Source organism: Myotis lucifugus, unplaced genomic scaffold (assembly GCF_000147115.1).
Source record: "Myotis lucifugus unplaced genomic scaffold, Myoluc2.0 scaffold_19, whole genome shotgun sequence".
In the NCBI taxonomy this organism is placed as follows: Eukaryota; Metazoa; Chordata; class Mammalia; order Chiroptera; family Vespertilionidae; genus Myotis; species Myotis lucifugus.
The window spans coordinates 2,475,663-2,492,447 of NW_005871067.1; the positions used below are offsets into that span (position 1 = coordinate 2,475,663).

The 16,785-nt window shown below is 40.2% G+C and overlaps 1 protein-coding gene across 2 annotated transcripts in view; it reads left to right on the plus strand.

The window, feature by feature from the left end:
• The window catches only part of FRY (FRY microtubule binding protein), a 572,796-nt gene that overhangs the window by 187,244 nt on the left and 368,767 nt on the right, over positions 1-16,785 (plus strand). The window contains exon 1 of one of the 2 annotated variants that reach the window (XM_006085476.3): positions 3,163-3,877. The exons of the other annotated variant lie outside the window; for it this stretch is intronic. Coding sequence (XP_006085538.1) covers positions 3,808-3,877 — 70 coding nt within the window. The 5' untranslated portion in view covers positions 3,163-3,807. Of the gene's footprint in view, positions 1-3,162; positions 3,878-16,785 lie in introns of those variants that run through there. 2 annotated transcript variants of the gene reach the window in all.

Below are 16,785 nucleotides of genomic sequence, written 5' to 3' on the forward strand. Positions count from 1 at the left end.
ATTTGCAAATGATACATCTGATAAGAGATTAATTTCCAAAATATATAAAGTATTCATACAACTCACCAAAAGGAAGACAGTCCAATTGAAAAATGCACAGAAGACCTGAATAGAGGCTTCTCCAAAGAGGACATAAAAATGGCCAAGAGATATATGAAAAAATGCTCAAAGTCACTAATCATCAGAGAGATACAAATTAAAATGACATTGAGGTACCACCTCACACCTGCCACAATGGTTTTCTCAGTAAATCAACCAACAACCAGTGCTGGCGAAGATGTGGAGAAAAAGGAACCCTAGTACACTGCTGGTGGGAATGCAGACTGGTACAGCCATTATGGAAAACATTATGGCGTTTCTAAAAAAATTAAAAGTGGAATTGCCATTCCTAGGAAACTTGAAACACCAATCAGAAAGAAAGTATGCACCCCTGTGTTCATAGCAGCACAATTTACAATAGCTAAGATCTGGAAACAGCCCAATTGGCCATCAATAGATGAATGGATTAAAAAGCTGTGGTACATTTACAAATGGAATACTATGCAGCTGTAAAAATGAAAGATCTCTTACCCTTTGAGACAGCATAGAGGGACCTGGAGAGTATTATGCTAAGTATTAATCCAGTCTGAGAAAGACAAGTATCACATATCTCACTTATATGTGTAATCTATGAACAAAATAAACTGACAACAAAATAGATCCAGAGACATTGAAGCATGTCTGATATATTTCAGAGGGAAGGGGGTGGGGGTGGGCTGGAAGAGATTAACCAAAAAACTTGTATGCATAACCCATGGACACAATAGTGCAGTGAAGGCCTGGAGAGGGGGCAGAAGAGGGGTGGAGGAGGTCAGTGGGTGAAAAAAGTGGGACATCTGCAATACTTTCAATAATAAAGATAAATTTAAAATAAATAAATAAATAAATAAATAAAATGTCTCCAACTTGGCTATCCCCAAATAGTTGCCTTTGAAGTTTAAAACTCATATACCTTCTAAGTCACATAAATGGTACAAACATGTATTCAACTTAAATTTTAAAGTTTTATTCTGAGTCCCTAAGATTTCTTAAAAATCAATATAGCTAATATTTCATTGTTTACTTTATGCAAGACTATGCTAACCACTCTTCATTTGTAATGTCATTGAATCTTCCCTACAACCAAGTGAGGTGGTTACCACTATTATTCACATTTTGCAGATGAGGAAACTAAAGCTTAGTGAGGTTAACAGCTTGCCGTGGGTTTCATAGCTAGTACGGGCTGGTGCCAGGTAGAACCAGGGACGTTTTCTGTTAGTTTCTGTGCTCATCAGTTCAAGGCACCATGCAGCTCTCTGGTCATCCGCTGCCTCCTACAGTGGTAGGCATGGGCATTAGTTGTTTTCAAATGTAATAACTGTTTCAAGGTAAAACCTTTGGGTCCTATTTCACCTGGAATCCACACATTCAAATTACAGAAAACCCCCAATTTTGCAGGCCTTGCTTTAACAGACTTCCGATTTAACAGACAAAATATGTGGTCCATATGTCATATGTAAAAATTAATACCCTGTTGATTTTAAAATGCTTATAACCGAGATTTGCTTATAAGTAAATTAACAGGCTATTTTTTTGTTATTAATTCACCATTATTTTTAACAAATTTTAGCGAATAGGCCATACGTTGGAAAAAACTCTGTAGTAATTTTGCTGAAATAAATATTACATATCTACAGGTATAGTCTACATATTTAAATCCAATAGTCACTTTTTGTAAACAATGTTGGACAAATGATTAGCATGCGATCACATCGCATTCAAGGGGTAATTGGTTCTGTTGCATGGCTGGACTTTCTGCAGCAGCTTTAACACATGTCCACCCCTTACCTCATGTTCCCATGTGCACGAAGTCACGCCCCAGCTACGTGCATTTGTTTACTCATGGTAACATGTGAATGCACCTATTTACTAGACCTATTCAATATAAATTTCAAATTACAGTGATACATATAGAAAACTTTTCTGTGAAATAAAACTTTTCATACATACTTAATTTTAATTACACAAACGTGTCTACATAAGTTAAAACAGGTAAACTAATTTGTCAAGTTTTTAACATACGCATTCAGAAAACCTACTTTATTACATAACAGACTTCCGGCTTTAACTTGCCAGAATTAATCCATTATATTGAGATTTTACTGTACAGGTGATAATACAAAATTAGCTTGTTAAATCTCATAGGCATGTAAATGAAAAGGAACCCAATCTGATGAGAGATTTCATGAGAATAAAGTGCTGTGAGTCGAGTTGGAAATCCTATGGGGGGCGGGGGTGCTTGCCTTTTCTGTACATGTATGTAGTTTGAAAAGCTCATTAAATTGATAGTGCCTTAGAGCATTCCACAACATATTTTTAAAAGTTGAATTTTAAAATTTCTTAGCCTTACAAAAACTATATTGTTCTCTTTTCCTTTTATTTCTCAAATGAACTGTTAGTCTAGGAAGTCCTATTTGTGTAATGATCTGAGGGGGGTGCACAACAATTTTTCTGCTAAATAATTATCAATATGGTTTGTTAAGGGTTCTATGGTTTATGAGATGGTTGGCCAAATTCCACATACTCAAATGTAGCCTGTCATAATTGAAATACTCTTGTTTAATGCCCTGGTCAAGCTAAATGACAATGAGAAACAAAACTAACCAAAATCAGGACACCTGATATCAGATTTCATGAAGTAAAAAGCCTTTGTGCAGCAAGGAACCTAATGCTTTCGCTTCTTATCCTTTTAGTACAAATAAACTAAGCTTTATTGGGCTCAGTGCTAATTAAAAATGAAAGGTTTGAGAAACAGATCCACTGTGGAGCCTCACATTCCATAAATAAGCACACTGAGCAGTTGGAACTGGTCCCTTAGGCAGCCCACATAGATGCTGGTATGCCCCCCAAAATGACAGCATTTCTGGGAGGGAGACACAACCAAGTGCAGATTCCACTGTGCTGGTGCAAGAAGAGGGAGAAAAATGTCCGGCAACTGTCTTGTTGTCATCCAGCTTTCCTACTGCAAGGAGGCTGAAGGATGGGGCTTTTAAGAAACGTCACTGCAACTAGATCCAGGGGTGCAGCCTGACTCACTGCAGCACAATGCAGCTGCCTGTGCATCGGGGACAGACACAAGGGAAAGCAGCCACCAGCGGCGCTGCTGCCGGCACACAGAGCTGGTCACTGGGAGCATTTCTGAACTGAGGATCTGTAGAAGCTTGGAAATTCCTCCTACAACTGGGTCGGGGCCCAGTGAGGTGGGGCTCAGGTCGAGGCTGTAGACAGGAGGCGGTGCTCCCAGCCCACCTCTCACCCTACCGCGCCTTGGGAGAGCTGGGAACTAGGCTGTTCACAGGGTCAGGGAGGCCAGCCCAGAACCCTCCCTCCCTGGGGAAAACAATCACGAGGGTGCTGGTCCTCCTTGGACCATACCTGGCTAGAGCAAAGCCTGCGAGCAGCCTGCAGCAGGCGCTTCTGGTTATGGCAGCTCAGAAATGAAAGCAGCAGCCACGCCTCTGAGAGCTGCAGGGAGAGCTGTGCCCAGCAAATGAGAAAAATAAGAACTAATCCTGGACTCAGAGGAAGAGGAACGCGGAGCATCTCTCCTGCTCCTTGGTGTCCTTTACATGAGGACTCCCTGCCCTCTGGGGGGTAAATCTGCAGAACCTTCCTCTGTGCTCTGACCCCCTGCTGACATCACTAACCTGTGACAGAAACATCCCCACCCGGTACCTGCTCCTCCTGCGGCTCCCAGCCCAGCCTGGAGCCTCTTTGTATGCCGCGGACATGGCCAGCCAGCAGGACTCTGGCTTCTTTGAGATCAGCATCAAATATTTACTGAAATCCTGGAGTAATAGTGAGTAACAGAAAATAACCTTTGCTTGTTTGTCTGTTTGTTTGTCGGCTGGATGTTGTATAAGGTTGGAGAAATAAAATCTCAACTGGATGCATATGCTTGTGAGCCGAGGAAGTTTTTTTGCTTTCTCTGCTATGAAAATCAAAATGTCAGTGACTGAAACAGCTCTCCTTAGATGCAGAGGCTGCAGTGGAATTACAGCGGATTTTGTTTGATCATATTTTCAAGTGCAATGGCCCTTCCAATCTGGCAGAGCTCACCAGAGGGCATTCAGGCTGCATTTCCTGCCTTGTTGGGCGTTTGGTATTTATTTGATTTGTTCAGGCTTTAGCTCAATACTCTGTGAACTGTGGTTTAGCCAGAGGGGTGTATCAGGGTTTCAGTTTCAGAGTACTTCCTAATTGTTTTATTAGGGTATTGTCTAAAGACAAAAAGTACTTAATAGTCCAAAACCTGAGATTCATCTTTTTTGTACACAGAGGCATTTGCACTCTTATTTGATCTGTCCGTTGTCTGTGTGGATGATGCTCAGGACGGTATTTAATATTTGAATTTTTAACAATCCTGATGTTTGCTCTAGTCCAAATAATGTACTTTTCTGAAATATAAATAGGCAAGGTTCTGAATATCAGGATATCAGAATATTCTGGCTTCCCAAGTTCCATCTCTGACCTACTTAAAGATTTTGAGCAATAAAGTATTTCAAAATGACAACCTCCATGGCTTTGTGGATCTGGAATCAAATGAAAATGAGGCCTCCAGGGTGTCAGTGATGCCTTGTGTTTTTGGAACAGTTTAAAAACAAAGTCTTCCCTGTTTCACCAACAGCCTTTGTACTTGCTCTGGGTAACATTGTCAGGTATTATAGATCATTAATTGTTTGGAATTTTTAAAAAATTTCCAATAAATATTTTGATGTTATATTAGGTGCATACTAATTAATCTACCTGTATGCAAAGACTTGGCAATTAATTATCTCCTACACAAATGACCTGTGGCCAAGATTGTTCTGTAAACAAAACCTGGGCAGGAGAACCTGAGCCATCATTGCTTTGAGAAAACTGCCAAAATCTCTTCAGCTTTGAGGTATACAGAGATATACATCTCTCAATGATATTTTCAGAAACCATTTTTTTAATGATTGTTTTGCACCGTTATATATACTATGGGGCTTGTAGGAAGCTGCTTTCTATAAGTGAGAAGCCATTTAGGAGCAATACGGTCACCCAAATAGCATTCCTTTATCTGTTACAGCCATAACTCATTTTATCATGTGTGTAATCCTTCCTACTTCAGGAAAAATCTCCCTTTGTTTCTCCACCCTCTGATTAATGAAAAGAATTTGACATACAGGGTTCTTTATGGAACAGTTTTCCAAACACTGGAAAGGCCTCCTGTGCGTCTGACAACAGCCAGTGGTTTTCAATCATTTTGGGTTCTCCGAGGCCAGATTTCTTTCTTTCATTAATTATTGTCATTGCTTTTGAGAGAGAAAATTGTGCTCTGACAATATTGAGGCCAGTGGGATTTCTTTTAGAATCATTCTCCCCTTGTTTTTAAATTACTCTGGACAGAGTATATTCCCTCCACCATTCCTAAGCTCTCCCCACCCTCTCCACACTCACATCAGAAAATGGTTCAAAATTACCGTTCATTTATATTTGGGAAGTATCTAGGATACAATTTTGAATTCTTTCAATTCATTCAGCAACTATTTATTCAACACCTACTATGTGCCAGACTATGGGGCTACAAAGGTGAATAAGACAGGTCCCTACCCTTGATCTTAATGTCTTCACTGGAACTTGGTGTTCTCTAGCATTCCTTTGGGGCTCAGAATGTTTTCAGTCCTGTCTTGAAAGAGAAAGAGTAAATATACTTTATGCTTAGTCTTCTTTAAACTTGTTGCAACACTAGCCTGCTTGTAATCTAGTATAGCTCCCTGTTTTACATATTTTCAGTAGCAAAGAGAGAAAGGAATTTGTCTGTATGGAAGATAAAGTAGAAAACAGAAGCCTTAGGGCTTTAAGCTACTCAGGGTGACCTGGCTGGGAGGATGTACACAGGAAAAGCCACTCCTTGGCCCAGCATCACAAGTTTGAGGGAAGAAACTGTGAGAAGAACCAGGCCCCTAATTATATAGCAGTGGTTATTTATAAATGTGCAACAATTAAAAAGCAATAAAACCAACTCTATAACTATGGCTGGCTGCTTTGCAAGGTGGTAGTAAGAGATAAGATAATCCCATAAACTTTTCCAAGATTTCCATTTGTTTTTGTTGTTGTTAACCCTCATCCAAGAAATGGTACATTGTGAGAAAAATGTAATTTTATATACTGAAGAATTAACAAGTCAATTAAGACACTCATTGCCTGGTGAGAAGTGTTAGCTTTTTCCCCTATTCATGTTGACACCCTCTTCTTCCTTGGCATGCCCACTCTGTCAGGCTGCCCTTTCCGTGTAAGGGCATTGGGAATTAAAATGGCATTGATGCTTGAGAATAAAATGTCCTTTTCAGAGCTCACTGCAGAGGCTTTCCTGATCCCCTTGGACACCTGTTCTATTGCTCCTTCCCCATTCCTGTCCAGGCTTTCCCCAGCTTTTCAGTGATTCTCCTAGTGACTGCCCTGTGGTAGTCAGTCTAACCTGGGACACTCCAATGGTGACAAGGAGCATCCTGGAGAGGCTTCTACCAGCATTTCAAAGACTGCACCACAGCTTCTCCTGCCCCGAGTGTCTGTGACCATCATTCAGGACCTTCTCTGAACTCTTCGTCCATCCTCTCATGTTGTCTTTCTGCTCCTGCCATGTTTAATCTGCTTACCCTCCTCTGAATTTCATTACCTTGCTCTCCAGTCCATGCCCACACACACATCGGCCCCAAGCTGGCACACCCTCACCTAGAACACGCAAGTCACAGGACCAAATGGGCTTAGATCTCTAGCTCCTGCACTTTGTGGACTTGGACAGTTATCTACTCTGCCTCAATGTTCTCATCTATACAATGGAGGCAAAAATGATGAGTAGCTCACAGGAGTAAATGAGATATTAAGATGTAAAGCACTCAGCACAATTTCTAGCACATTGATATTATTTTTACATATATTGAGCATTTACAATAGACTCCAATGCTTCTCTCTTCTCTAAACTCACTAAAAATCAGACTTAGGCCATACTTCCTCTTAGCATTGACATCCTCAGGAATCATTCTGTGTGTAGTCACACCACTGAAGAAGGGAATTGCATGAATATAGATGAAATTAGTTGCTTGCTTTGGACCACTTTTCTTTCTAGATTTACCTTTTAACTGTACTCCCTTTTCCACTTCAGCTACCATTGAAATATTCCTACCTTCCCTAAGTACATACCTTCCAGCAGCATAGGGTGGCCTGGGCATTCTCTCAGTATAGAAAGCCACCTTGGGTTCTCAGGTTTGCTATAAAAAAAGGTTAGAGCTGATCGTTCCAAACTATTTTCTGGAAAGGAGGGGTTGTTTTGTGTTGATGGATAGAGCTTGTGCGAAGGTTCTCCCACTGATCTGAAAACTCTGACTGGCTGTCCTGATGTTTACATCCATCCCCATGTGCAGTGAACACAGGCCCAATGACAAAAGTACAGTCAGAATCCAATCAAGGCCTTAATTTTTCCAGGGTAGTTTGTGCCCTTCCTATAACAGTTGGCTCCCCGACGGAGGGAAACTTTTGAATGCCAATTAACTCTTTCAAGTAATGAGTTAATTAATTTCATTGACAAACTCCCCCGTGTTTGTTTCGGAAGGAGCTGGTATGTGTAAAATGTCTAATGTTGCTGTAGAAAAACATGCAATGATTTTCAGAATCGGATGCGGCATTTTTCAGGTAGTGAGTTAGGTTGTGGTGATAAGGATACTGTTCAGTCCAACGTAGAAATGCCAGTTGGTAAAGGGTTAGCTCTGGGGACAAAAAATAATGTACAAGTCAGGATTGAAAACACCTCCAACTGGCCTCAGAGCAGTGCTTATGGGCCCGATGTATGTCAGCCGTGAACCCAGGCACTAGGAGAAAGACTCCAGAAAAATCTCAAAATATTCGTTTTAGCCTCTTTGTAGAGTTGGTTTAAATAAATAGAAAAGTAAAGAGGTTTAACCAAGTTGCCCAAATCCAGCAGAGCAGTACTTACCCCACTCAGATCTTTCAACAGGAGAAGGTACCCAACACTGGTCCAGGCACTCGGAGAGCATTACTCCAGTATTTCTGCAGCCGTGATCCCTTCTCCTAAAGCTGCTCATGGTCCTGTTGAGACACAAAACTCCAAATAAACATCCACTCTAAGTAGACAGGGTATATCCCTGGGTTTATGATGGAAACAAACTAGAGGTGTGGTTGGTTGGTTGGTTAGCTGGTTGGTTGGTTGTTTAAACATATGAACAACCCTAGAATAACATACTGCCACATTGGCCGTGGGTCCACTCTGTGTCAAGTGTTTATATGTAGAGCAGCCACATCATTATTTGTACGAACTGAGACACTTTTGAGAGTGCAAGTTAATAATAATGCTGGGACACTAGGCATGAACTGGGATAGCCCTGGGCAAAGGAGGCCATATGACTCCTCTGTTTATCACCTTCACTCTCTCTAATAACCGGCAATTTATATATATCATCCACATTTTACAGATAAAAAAAGAAAAATGAGAGTTGAGAAAGTGATATTCTCAGAACCAGGATGCTAATAAGTGCCATGAACCCCAGCCCCCAATGCAGTTGATAATCTTATTTTTAAAATCACCCATAGAATGATCAAAGGAAGAACACTTTGTGGAACTTAGTGCTTTATAGGTACTTTCATTCTTGATGTCTGATGCTCTGCTCATTCTTAACCTCCTCTCTCTCTCTGGGCACCCCTGAGGGACTCTCTTTCTCTCATCTCTCTCTCTCAACTAATCTCTCTCTCTCTGTGTGTGTGTGTATGTGTGTGTGTGTGTGTGTGTGTTTTGGAGACCACCACCATCCCTTAGCACAGACCTGTTTAAAAGGACTAAGTATTGACAAGTCTTCACCATCATTATGACAAATACACTATGGTCATTTGATGTCACACACGTACACAAGGACATTATGGTAAAAAGGTATGTTGCTTCTGTTAGGAGTGTTTTATGTTGATTTCTTCCATTTTTAAGATCTATGTAAATTCATAATGTAAATGGCTCCAGTAAATAAAAATGTATTAATGATTTTTACTTCTTTTAAAATTGTCGTTTCCTTCTTGCTGAGGTTTCTCTGATACGTTGTATTTTTTTTTTTAGGAAACAGTAGCAAACCTCTAATTCTCTTCAACTCTGAGAACAGAGAGAATATTTCCAGTGATAATGGAAATCTATTTATAATTAAGGTGTCATATTTTACTTGATAGCTTTGGTCTCCACCATCATAAAATTCTCCACACACTGGCAACACAAAATGATCCAATTTCAATGTCTTTTCCTACTTTTGCACCAACAAGAACTGAAGAATCAGAGAGACAAAGTACAGTAGGCAAGGAGGAGGAATGACCTAACAATGTTACAATCTGGGAATAGCCCAGGGTATTTGAAAAAAGTGGCCAGTATTTAGCTGTATCAACTGATACAACATGCAGATATTCTCTTTATTTAAAACACATCTGTTCCAAAACATTTTAATACTCATGACTTAGTAGTTCATTTTGGGGTATGGTTCAAGGAGTAGAATGGGTTACATAGGTCCTGATCATCGTATTAGTAATGTCTATATTTTTGAGCTTATGTGATATTCAGAATGCACAAGTGGGTTTGGGTTAATAAGAAATGACATTTGACTCTTGGGGCTGTTCTGTTCATTGACAGCCCCACATAAAGCTTGCAGGTTCTTGGCTAGGACTAAACCTCAAATTTATTTGGTGCCTTATAGTTTATTCAGTGCCTTCAAACAGATTACCCCATTTGATGAATGAGATGCATTGATTATGAATAAACCAGCTTCTTCTTAAATGTTCCTGGTTTGGAATGATAAAGCTTAATTCTCCCAAAGTTTAGCTCTCTGTTCAAATAAACAAATAATCATAGTCCACTTCTTTACTCTGAATAAGACTGTTCTATGCATTATATATCTTGGCATTTATCTCTTAAGATATACAGTGATGAGCCCATCCAAAAAACTTATGTATTAAGTTTTCCTACATTGTACCCTAACATTTGTACCTTAGCATTCCCTTAGTCCTTAGTCCTCTTTTTTAAACCCTTACATATTTCAGAATTTCTGCCATGTGGTGCCTCCTGGGAGTCACCCACTGTGTGCGTGTGCGTGTGTGTGTGTGTGTGTGTGTGTGTGTGTGTGTGTGTGTGTTCTGGAGACCACTACCCCTTAGCACAGACCTGTTTGAGAGAACTACATATTGACAAGTCTCCATCATTATGACAAATACAGTGTAGAGAGGGCTTAGCAGGTAGGCACCCAGTCTTGGAAAATTGAGTGGCATTTGTGGAAAAGATAGTACACAACTTTATCTTATTTTTTCCTTACTAACTTTTCTCATTCAACAGATCCCATTAATCAGACTCGTGTAAGTATTGCTTCATTGTAGAACTGAAGGCTGCATGAAGAAGAGAATGCTGTCTCTTTGAGCTGAGAAGTTGTATCTCCCGGGTTTGGAGGGGCAGTGATGGGAATAGCCTTTTCCATAAGATCACTTTTGCTTACTTTCCAATGCTGGATTATACTAAAAACTTACTATCTTAGTGTCAACTTTTCTTGGTTATTGCTCCCTCTAAAATGCCTTGGTACCCAACAGTGTCAGAGAAGCAAGGAAAACTCTAGTCAGTATGTCTTTCTTGAGCATCTACTATGCTCTAATTAGACTCACTGCTTTAGGAGCATCATAGCTGAATATGAGACCTGGCTCCTCCAGTCAAGGATTTCAGATCTTCCCTTTCTTCCTTGTTAGAGCCAGGATTCAGGAATATTAACGTGGAATTTCCCAGACTTAAAGAACTCCAGGGAGAGGAACCAGTGGTATTTCAGAGACAAAGTGTGGCCTAGAGAATTTCATTTTAGATGATGTGTTTGATAGATTCTGTTGATTTTGACTTTATGTAGTTATACTTTCACTGAATCAGAAAGATACTGGAAGCCTGGTGTTTGCAGGCCAAGTCCTGTAAGAACGAATGTTTTAGAATATTCCACCTAGCAGGATGGCTGACAGAGAAGATCAAATGTAAATTACTTACCCTGACATACTTGACCAGATGTCAGGATTTGGGACAGCAAGCATTTCAGATGGGCATTTTTTACATCAGAAAGATGGGAAACAACAGTTGCCATGTTCATTGGAATTTTGACTTGGGGCTAATTTAAAGTCAGTTATCCTTCATTTTAAATGGTCTCCTCATTCTTAAGAATATTTATGGGATTTAAGGGAAGAGGGTGTGTGTGTGTGTGTGTTCATATCTATATATATAAAAGCCTAAGTGACCAGCCAACTGGACGGTAACTGTGATGTGCACTGACCACCAGGGGGCAGACGCTCAATGCAGGAGCTGCCCCCTGTAGTCATTGCGCTCCCACAGCAGGAGCGCCACTCAGCTGACAGACAGGTGCCAGACGGCCAGACGCTGGGCTCATGGCTGGCGAGCGCAGCTGTGGTGGCATGAGCCTCTCCCACAGACACTCCCCCTGCACACCTGAGCAGCACTGGCGGCAGGCACAGCAAGGCCAATGAGCAGGAGCGGCACAGTGTCCAGCCCAGGCTCGGGTTCCTCCCTAGCCACCTGCCACTTTGCACACTACTTCGTGCTGTGCAGAATCGATGCAGACAGCGGGCTGGAGCCCGACGAGCTGGTTGGTAAGGCTGGGCTGCAGTGGCTCGCAGGTCCACTGATCCCCGCAGGCCAGGCCAAAAGACCCCACTGGTGCAAGAATCCGTGCACCAGGCCTCTATTCTATATATATAAGAGCCTAAGTAACCGTCTGACCATTTGACTGTTCAACAGGTAGCTATGACACACAATGACCACCCAGGGGCAGACGCTCAACGCAGGAGCTGCCTAGCTGTGGTGACTTGGCAGCTGCGGTTCTCGGGTGACGCACCCAGAACCAGAGAGGAGGGAGCCCGATTCTGGGGTGCGTCACCCAAGAACTGCCCTCTTGCAATCCAGGACCCCTCAGGGGATGTTGGAGAGCCGGTTTCAGCCCAGTCCCCGCAGGCCAGGTCAAGGGACCCCACCAGTTTCTATAAGTTAAGTTTCATCATATAACTCACCTATATCCTTACACTTTTCTTTTCCACTCAACATACAAACACAAGCATTTAAATCTTAGTCACTCAAAACTCCAGATGCTCAGCAGTGATAGTTTATATTCTGCCAGCATATCAGACTCTATAATGAGTCTGATTTTGGTTTAATTCCTTCCCACTGTTTAGTCATTTGATGAGCTGCAGATGGAAATTTAAGCCAAAGCTATGAAATTTCACTAATACTTTTTATTCTGCTGTAAGAATTTGTTGTCATGTCAACTAAAGGAAGTTGAAATCTTTTTCAAAAAGGCATTAAAATCTACATTAAGTGCTTTCATCAACTCTAATTTGATATACAGCTCTGACTGCCTCTGCTGTTTTAATAAATTGAGAGTGCAGAGTTGTTTAACAGTTGAAGACGGCTTTGAAATTTCCAGGACTTCTCAGCTAATGGCATAAGCACAACAATATTATGGAAATATACAATTAAATTGCCATTAAAGATTTCTTCTTAAGCTTAAGAACACTAGGCTGACTTCTTTGAGTTTAGCCTTAAATAGGTAAATATGTATTTTGGCAGCCATGAAAAGGAAAGGGTATTAAATTAACTAAGGCAATACTTGAGTAAAATTCCATTTGAATGTTATATGTATTTATGTAGGAAGGATTAGACAAATCAAAAGAATGCTTCAATTGTACAAATACAAGATTAGGCTTTTCTTCCCTGTTTTTGTTTTGTTTTGTTATTTTGCTGTGTGTGACCTTGTTTATGTCCTTGCCTCACTTCCTTATAGGAAAGGAACAAACCTGCCACTTTGTCTCTAGCAGTCTCATGTGAAGGGTTTGAATGCTCCACTGAAACGTGGGCTTGAGGTGAACAGCATAATACTTGCCAGTTACTGCTCCCACACCATTAAAGCTAGACTAAAGGAGGTTGAGTTGTACATTATTGAACTTGACTGATAAGTACAGCAGGGACCTCTGACTAGATTTCTAAGCTTGGTCAGTTTCTTGGACTAGCTCACTTCTCAGTATTCTGAATAAGAAAAAGTCACACTACACAGCCTGTCAGGTTTTTTTCTGTTGTTGTTTTTTTACAGTAAAGTTACTGTGTATCTAACTCAGTAGAAGTCAACAGGGCTGTCTCTTGATCTGATGATAAGCTTTCATTCTGCACAGGCAGATAATGGTGTTTATGGAAATTCCTAACATTCTGGAGGTTTTTATAACATAGGATCATACAGGCAAAAGACACTCTCCTAGGTTTGGGTAGATTTGTTTCAATGAAGCCATGTTGAAATACAAAAAGGAATAAGGATGCAAGATGCTACAAAAAAATCTGTCTGAAACATTGTTTGGTCGGTAATACCATTCACCATTACTTAATGCTGGCAGCGAGACAGAAGGCTCTGTGGCAGGTTTAAACAATTTTAAAACTAAAAGAGTTGCTCTAGGTAAATAGATTGCTTGTGACTTTAGAAAATTATAAGCAGTTACTTTAAAATTTACAAGTTAGAGCACCATTTAGAAGAAAAATTGCATTTCTTTTAAAAAAAAAAACTCTGCTTTTCAATTTTGAGTTTTTGAAAGCCACATTTTAAACAAATGTCTCCTAAAAATTAGGCCTTGCAATTGAATGACAAATGGACTTAGCTAGTAGTATCATGTACTATTTCAGCTCCTCAAATATAATCTCCTGCTTGTCTAATGAGAATTTTAGCTTCCTTGGGGAGTTCAGAGAGAACCAAGACTTGTGTTGGGCCAGACTGAGTATTCTGTTTCACTTCCCTGCTTTGACGGTGGCCTGAGGCCTGTTCTCATCTTTTCTTCCAGGTTGAGTGTGCATGACAACCTGTCCTGTTTCTCTTTTATTTGACTGAATACAATTGCAAGAAAATAGGAAAGTAATAGACATTTTAGTCTTACTTTGTGATTTTGCGTTCCATTTACTGACAAACCCCGAGTCCTTATTATCATGGGAACGCTAATCCTAGTCTTATGCCAATGGAGATATCAATTTTGAAGATGTTTGAAACCTGGCTCATTTTCAATTGAAAAAAAGAACAACTTTTTTTGTTTGTTTGTTTTAAAAATTTATTTTATTGATTTTTTACAGAGAGGAAGGGAGAGGGATAGAGAGTTAGAAACATCGATGAGAGAGAAACATCGATCAGCTGCCTCCTGCACACCCCCTACTGGGGATGTGCCCGCAACCAAGGTACATGCCCTTGACCGGAATCGAACCTGGGACCCTTCAGTCCGCGGTCTGACACTCAATCCACTGAGCCAAACCGGTTAGGGCAAGAACAATTTTTTTTAACTAACAATTTTAATTGCTTGAACTTTAAGAAAAATAAATATTTGTTAGTGATGAAGATTCCTCCACATTTTAAATATCCAAAAATCTGTTTACCTTCACTTCTTTTTTGTTAACCATTTTATTAGGCATTTATTGCTTATTATGATTTTCTTAGAGGGGCAAAGAGTTCAAAATCAAATTATTTTTTGAAGTTCGTCAGCTGCTTTACTGAAGAAAATATATAAATTGGAAAGGATTGAGTACGATTCTGAGGTGACTTTCATTTCTAAACCCCAAATCCCTCTTGACACTAATCACAGTACAGTAACCTACATGCTGTTCACAAGTAGAATGGTATGGTTAATACATAGAAGTAATTTTTGCCATCAAGTGATTTGGAATGTGTGTTATTTTAGGACATTTTTGCTATAAATAACTGAATAATTTCATAATGGCTAAAAGAATAAAGACTTTTAATGGGCTTGCCTAACCCACAGCCTGGAGATGGGAGGTGCAGATGGGTTGAGAAACACAAGAAGCCAGACATTCCCATCTTCAGACTTGTCACTGCATGATCACAAGATGGCCACCTCAGTTCTAAACATTTTTGCTTTACTTAAGAGTCTGGAAGGAAGGAGGCCCAGGGTAGGTCTTTCTTTTGGAAAGAAGAGGATTTATCCAAAGATCCTGGCAAACTTTCACTTGCCTTCCTCTGACTGGAACTGGGTTGTATGCCACTCACTGGCCAGGTTGACTGGGATTACCATGTTGGCTTAGACAAATCAGGATGCTTATTGCCCCAGCACTGGGGTGGGTCCACCTTCTGTAGGACAAAGATTTCTACCTGCTACCCAAATAAAATAGGGATTCTTTTACCAAGGGAGAAGAGGAGGCAGCCAATAATAGCCACCTTAAAATATAAACTGTACCTTGGTAGATTTATCATTTTCTTTCATCTTCTCCATGACCCTATTTTACACATACCATTGTAAGTGTCAGAGCCAGGAATGAAACCTAGACTCTAGGATAAATGCCAAACAATGCTACCTATCATCATTAATCGCAAGATAAAATTATGAACGGTAAATGAAATTGATGAAACTCAGGTCAGAGCAGAAATATACTGGTTTATTGAAATCTGTCATTAGATCAAAATGAACAAATACAGTAATTATTTATTTGAAGGCCATCCAACAGTAGTAGACAAAATATTCTTAATAATTCTGTAAGGAAGGAAGGAAGGAAGGGAGGGAGGGAGGGAGGAAGGGAAGAAGAAAGAGAAAGAAAGGAAGAAAGAAAGAAAGAAAGAAAGAAAGAAAGAAAGAAAGAAAGAAAGAAAGAAAGAAAGAAAGAAAGAAAGAAGAAAGAATCTTTAATTTTGCCATTACCAAAAAAAAGATAAAATGTTTTCCTGTTTTCAGATATTTCCATTTATGTTGAAATACCAATATTATCAATGAGGTTTAAATTTGAATTTTATTGTTCAGACTTTACTAATTTGAAAGGATTTTTTCACTGACTATTTTACCTAAATATGGCCTCCTTAAGCTGCGTCTTGCAATGGTCTAAGAATAGTTAGACCATTTGTTTTAGCCACTGTGCTAAGCACTATCTCATTTAAACTTCATCAGATCCTGTTGCACCAAATACCATTTTATAGATGAAAAAACTAAAACAAATAAACAAGTAGCCTTCCTCAGGTAAGTGTTTTAGTAAGTACTTGTGGCCAGGTTCAAATTTGCTTCTGGCTCCAGGACCTCTATTCTTACTGGTGGCCCAGCAGGAGCCCTTCCCAGCCCTCTTCTCCTCTGTTCATCCTCTCTCCCCCTCCTCACACCCAAATGGCTGAAAGAGTCAGCTTCTTGATTTCTCAGCCTTCAGTGCAAACTTGCAACTGCGGTACCATTGCTGGGGGGAACTCCTAGAATGTCTGTTTCTTCCTGAAAATATGAAGAATGCATCTTTGGCTACGCTGCTTGACCTGCTGCTTTCAGCCTTTAAGTACTGTATGTGTAGACAGCAGAAAAAGAATTTTAAATTCTAATACCCTAAAATGACTTCAAGCTGAACAAGAGCCAAGTCGCTGCTCTTAGGACAGGATTGTCTAGTAAAAGTGACCTACGTAAATCAGTAATCACAAGAAAATATGACGGTAATCAACCTCACGAAAGATGAATTGTGTATATGAGTAAGAGTGATCATTGTTTGTACATAAATATCACTCATTGACCCCTGAGGCCAGGTTTTCCCTGTTATTTCCATGTGTTGCTGATAGTCATCGTCAAAGCTGAATCTTTTCTTCCTACCCATGTGAAGTTGTGACCTCATCTCTCTCCTCCAGGTCCCTCGTTGTGCTCAGCTTCCTCATAAAAAATCCTGGA